The following is a 6000-nucleotide window of genomic DNA, read 5'->3' on the forward strand; positions in this document are numbered from 1 at the left end:
CGACACCGCTTCAAAAATGGCGGTACTCAATTTCGACCCCATAGTCTTGCTGCCCCCAATTTTCCATCCATTGCTGCATCTCAGAAACTTCACCTCTGATTTTTCAGTTTCTCTATGCTCTATAACAATGACCTGTTTTGTATTAGTTTACTTTAACTGATGTAATTTACTGAGCTCTGATGTTAGAACCATAGAGGTTTACAGCTCAGGAGGAGGTCATCCAGCCGAATGAGTCTGTACTGGCTCCTTGTTATCCAAAGTTTAGTCAACTTTTCTGATTATTTTCATACTACTTTTCTGCTAATCTGTTTCCTTTTACTGGAAAACCAGGCAAGCAACGAGAAATGAAACTGAAACTCATGTCTTTGTTTTTAGCTAGGCCTCTTTTACATAATAGGTTTTCAAACCAACATTCCCCTTCTGGATCCATTTTTTGGGGGTTAAAATTCCCATGCTCTAATTTTGTACTTTTCTGAATTTGTTGACATTACTTTTGTTGCTGCAGACTAATAAATACTGCCTGCAATAACAGCATTGTTTTCCTTTGAGTAGCTGGCACTGGCTTTCAGAGGTTCGGACTGTGACAATATTTTCAGGGGGAAATCCAACACAGAAGCAATTGAAAGCCATTGTATTAAAATTATTTTCTCTTTCCATACATAAATTGCAACTTCCAGTTAATCAAAATTATATAGATTCTTATTTTTTTTTAAAAACACTGATATCAATTTGGTTTCTTAATGGCTGAACAGCTTTAATTTCTGGTTATTTTTCACTTTCAGTTTCCCCTCCTCATTATATGCAGCTCCTTCTTTTAATCCATCACATACGGTCCAACTGTTTATTTTATATATATTTACCATTAATTGCTCCTGATTTCCAGATTTCAAAATTAATAGAATGTAAAATAAAACATACCATCTTCTTTGTAGAAAGTCACCAGGGCATCTCCATTTTCAGTGATCTTAATATCACATTCTCCACCGCCTGACTTCTTCTTACTTTGAAAGTATGCAACTAACTTGTTTTCAAGTCCTTTTTTTGCAATATGTGAAAATCCAGTAACTAAGACAGTAGAAGCACCTTGATTAGCCATGTCCTGCTCAAATGTTTCAGAACTGTGACATCAGCCTTTTATGTAAAGGGGGGAGTGGCTCAAAAACCCGAATCACCCAATTAAATAGCTTCTGGTTAATACAAAACACTGCAAAATTTTAAAAATAAGGGAAATAAATTTATAATTGGCTTTAGAAAAGAAATTAAAATAAAGTCTTTTCTGGAAAAAGTCTCAATTTTATTATGGGAAGATATATTTGGTTATATAAAATCTTTCAGTTTTGTTTCAGTTTCACAATGATTCTGTTTTTCTGGTAAATGACTATCAATTACAGAATGTATAAAATAATTTTTTTTTAAATTGCAGTATATTTTAGTTGATTTTGATTACATTATTGGGCTCAATTTTCCCCAGTGATTTGCGGCATTTTTTTTGAGCAGGCTGCTTTTTTTTTGGCTTAAGTTAAAAAACTACAGTTTCCCCAGTCACGTTTGGAACATTCTAATTAAGATTTTTGGATACGTTCATTTATTCAGTGTTCACGTGGAAAGACTGAAGAGTTTTTGAGAGTACGTGGGACAAGAATATCAGAATATTCTGGGATACAGTAATGTCAGCTGGCTGTTAATGATACCTGCTTTGGAGAGGATCCTTCAACTTTATGAGTCGTTTTTCTTGTCGGACGAAAAGTGCCCAGTAGATCTTCACAAATTATTTGAAGACACATGTACCGAACTCTGGCTTGCTTTTATCTCAGCAAACATGACACCTTTTCACAATACAATCAGACTGCTTCAGGGAGATGATCTCTGTGCAGCAGAGTCAGCTGATATCTCAAACAATCTTGAAAAGAAGCTGATGCAACTTGCATCAGCTTCTTTTCAAGATTGCTTATTTTAGTGAGAAAATTGCTTTGAGACCTAGAAGAAGCAGGGGTCGTGATATGTCAGTGCGATCTTAATGTGTCAAGATCTTTCTTCGATGCAGCCATAAAATGCATGGGGAAAGCATATAGATGATTTGAGAAACTTGAAGTGTCTGCTTTCAAAGAAAGTTCCTTTAAGATCTGAAATTGAAACAGCAGTCGAGTTACTGCAGAAGAAATATTGGAATGTGACAATTAACAAGGATGCACCATTATATGAAGTAACTCTGTTAAATGAGTTTGTGACAGGGAAATTGTGTAAATGGAGTGAGACAAATACAACAATCACAGTGTGTGACAGATGGGATGAAGTAATCAAATGTTTCAGTGAATCTGCAGTACCACACGTAAACATTTAAAAAATGCCATATCTGATCCTGCGCCTTCCTAGTAGTATGCTTCAGTCATAGAAACATGGAAACATAGAAATCTACACACAGGAGGCCATTTCGGCCCATCGTGTCCGCGCCGGCTGACAGCCACACGGTCCTTGGTCTGCAGCCCTGAAGGCTACATATAAACCTATGAACAATGGCGGAAAGGTAAAGAGCACCCAGCCCAACCAGTCCGCCCCACACAACTGCGACACCCCTTGCACCAAAACATTCTACACTCCACCCCAACCGGAGCCATGTGATCTCCTGGGAGAGGCAAAAACCAGATAAAAACCCAGGCCAATTGGGGAAACAAATCAGCGGAAATTCCTCTCCGACCCATCCAGGTGATCGAAACTAGTCCAGGAGATCACCCTGGTCGTATTCGATTCCCTGCAGTACGTACCATCATATCTGCGCCGTCCAACAAGAGGTTATCCAGTCTACTCCCAATTACCAGCTCTAGGTCCGTAACCCTGCAGGTTATGGCACTTTAAGTGCCCATCCAACCATCTCTTAAAAGTGGTGAGGGTTTCTGCATCCACCAACCTTCCAGGCAGTGAGTTCCAGACCCCCACAACCCCACTCTACATGAAGAAGCCCCCCCTCAAATCCCCTCTGAACCTTCCACAAACCACCGTAAAACTATGCCCCCTCGTAGTAGACCCCTCCACCAATGGAAATAGGCACTTGCTATCCGCTATGTCCAGGCCCCTCAAAATTTTGTACACCTCAATGAGGTCTCCGCTCAGCCTCCTCTGTTCCAACGAGAACAAACCTAGCCTATCCAATCTGTCCTCATAACTAACATTCTCCATTCCAGGCAGCATCGTAGTAAATCTCCTCTGCACCCTCTCTAGTGCAATCACGTCCTTCCTATAATACGGTGACCACAACTGCACGCAGTATTCCAGCTGTGGCCTAACCAGAGTATTATACAATTTAAGCATAACCTCCCTGCTCTTATATTCTATGCCTCGGCCAATAAAGGCAAGCATTTCGTATGCCTTTTTAACTACCTTATCCACCTGGCCTGTTACTTTCAGGGATCTGTGGACAAGCACTTCAAGGTCCCTTTGTTCATCTACATTATTAAGTGGCCTACTGCTTAATATGTATACCCTTTCCTTATTAGCCCTCCCAAAGTGCATCAGCTCACACTTCTCTGAATTAAATTCCATTTGCCACTGTTCTGCCCACCTGACCAGTAGATTGATATCCTCCTGCAGTCTATGACTTTCCGCTTCATTATCAACCACACAGCCAATTTTAGTGTCTTCTGCAAACTTCTTAATCATGCTCCCTATATTCAAATCTAAATCATTGATATATACCACAAAAAGCAAGGGACCCAGTACTGAGCCCTGCGGAACCCCACTGGAAACATCATTCCAGTCACAAAAACATCCATCAACCATTACCCTTTGCTTCCTGCCTTGAAGCCAATTTTGGATCCAACTAGCCACTTTGCCCTGGATCCCATGGGCTTTAACCTTCGTGACCAGTCTCCTATGTGGGACCTTATCAAAAGCTTTGCTAAAGTCCATTTACACTACATCGTACGCACTACCCTCATCGACCCTCTTGGTTACCTCGTTATAAAATTCAATCAGGTTAATCAAACACGATCTTCTCTTATCAAATCTGTGCTGACTGTCCCTAATTATTCCTTGCCTTTCCAAATGTAGATTTATCCTGCCTTTCAATATTTTTTCCAATAGTTTTCCCACCACTGTAATTACACGGCCTATCCCTTTCTCTCTTCTTAAATAAGGGTACCACATTAGCAGTCCTCCGGCACCAAGCCCAAATCCAAAGAGGACTGGAAAATGATGGTCAAAGCCTCTGCTATTTCCTGTTTTACTTCGCTCAATAGCCTGGGATGCATTTCATCCAGGCCTGGGGACTTATCTACTTTCAAAGCTGCTAAACCCCTTTATACTTCCTCTCTCACTATGTTTATTTCATTCAGAATATCACACTCCTCCTCAATAGCCGTATCCATATTGCCCCTTTCCTATGTGGAAACAGATGCAAAGTATTCATTAAGAACCATACCAACATCTTCCGCCTCCACACCAACATCTTCCGCCTCCACACAAAGATTACCCTCATGGTCTCTAATAGGCCCTACTCTTTATTTAGTTACCCTCTTGCTCTTAATATATTTATAGAAAATCTTTGGGTTTTCCTTACTTTTACTAGCCAAGAATTTTTCATGCTCTATCTTAGCATTCCTAATATTCTTTTTAATTTTGCCTCTTAACTTTCGATCTTCCTCCAAAGATTTTATAGTATTTAGCCATCTGGAACATCCACGATGCTGAGAATGACATGAATAGCACGTTTAGCGAGTTGGTCTTATCGCTGGTTAAAGGTACACAGCCAGATAGGGGATGGGTGACCAACAGGAAGAGCAGTGCAAGGAAGGTAGTGCAGGGGTCCCCTGCGGTCATTCCCCTGCAAAACAGATACACCGCTTTGGGTACTGTTGAGGGAGATGACTCACCAGGGAAAGGCAGCAGTAGCCAAGTTCATGGCACCGTGGGTGGCTCTGCTGCACACGAGGGCAGGAAAAAGTGTGGGAGAGCTATAGTGATAGGGGATTCGATTATAAGGGGAATAGATAGGCATTTCTGTGGCCACAACCGAGACTCCAGGATGGTATGTTGCCTCCCTGGTGCAAGGGTCAAGGATGTCTCGGAGCGGGTGCAGGACATTCTGAAAAGGGAGGGTGAACAGCCAGTTGTTGTGGTGCATATAGGGACCAACGATATAGGTAAAAAATGGGATGAGGTCCTACGAGTCAAATTTAGGAAGCTAGGAGCTAAATTAAAAAGTAGGACCTCAAAAGTAGTAATCTCAGGATTGCTACCAGTGCCACGTGCTAGTCAGAGTAAGAATCGCAGGATAGCTCAGATAAATACGTGGCTTGAGGAGTGGTGCAGAAGGGAGGGATTCAAATTCCTGGGATATTGGAACCGGTTCTGGGGGAGGTGGGACCAGTACAAACCGGACGGTCTGCACCTGGGCAGGACCGGAACATAGAAACATAGAAAATAGGTGCAGGAGTAGGCCATTCGGCCCTTCGAGCCTGCACCGCCATTCAATGAGTTCATGGCTGAACATGCAACTTCGGTACCCCATTCCTGCTTTCTCGCCATACCCCTTGATCCCCCTAGTAGTAAGGACTCCTTTTTGAATATATTTAGTGAATTGGCCTCAACAACTTTCTGTGGTAGAGTGTCCAAGGGGGAGTGTTTGCTAGTGCTGTTAGGGAGGAGTTAAACTAATATGGCAGGGGGATGGGAACCTATGCAGGGAGACAGAGGGAAATAAAATGGAGGCAGAAGCAAAAGATAGAAAGGAGAATAGTAAAAGTGGAGGGCAGAGAAACCCAAGACAAAAAACAAAAAGGGCCACATTACAGCAAAATTCTAAAGGGGCAAAGTGTGTTAAACAGACAAGTCTGAAGGCTTTGTGTCTCAATGCGAGGAGTATTCGGAATAAGGTGGACAAATTAACTGCGCAGATAGCAGTTAACGGATATGATGTAATTGGCATCACGGAGACATGGCTCCAGGGTGACCAAGGCTGGGAACTCAACATCCAGGGGTATTCAACATTTAGGAAGGATAGACAGA

The 6000-nt window shown here is 41.9% G+C and overlaps 1 protein-coding gene across 2 annotated transcripts in view; it reads right to left on the reverse strand.

Moving 5' to 3' along the window:
- LOC139264694 (protein mono-ADP-ribosyltransferase PARP14-like) overlaps positions 1–1096 on the reverse strand; it is a 133087-nt gene extending 131991 nt beyond the window's left edge. For both annotated transcript variants that reach the window (XM_070881616.1, XM_070881615.1), the window contains exon 1: positions 919–1096. In XM_070881616.1, coding sequence (XP_070737717.1) covers positions 919–1096 — 178 coding nt within the window. The remainder of the gene's footprint in view (positions 1–918) is intronic.
- Between the last annotated feature and the right edge of the window lie 4904 nt (positions 1097–6000).

Source organism: Pristiophorus japonicus, chromosome 5 (genome assembly GCF_044704955.1).
Source record: "Pristiophorus japonicus isolate sPriJap1 chromosome 5, sPriJap1.hap1, whole genome shotgun sequence".
Classification (NCBI taxonomy): Eukaryota; Metazoa; Chordata; class Chondrichthyes; family Pristiophoridae; genus Pristiophorus; species Pristiophorus japonicus.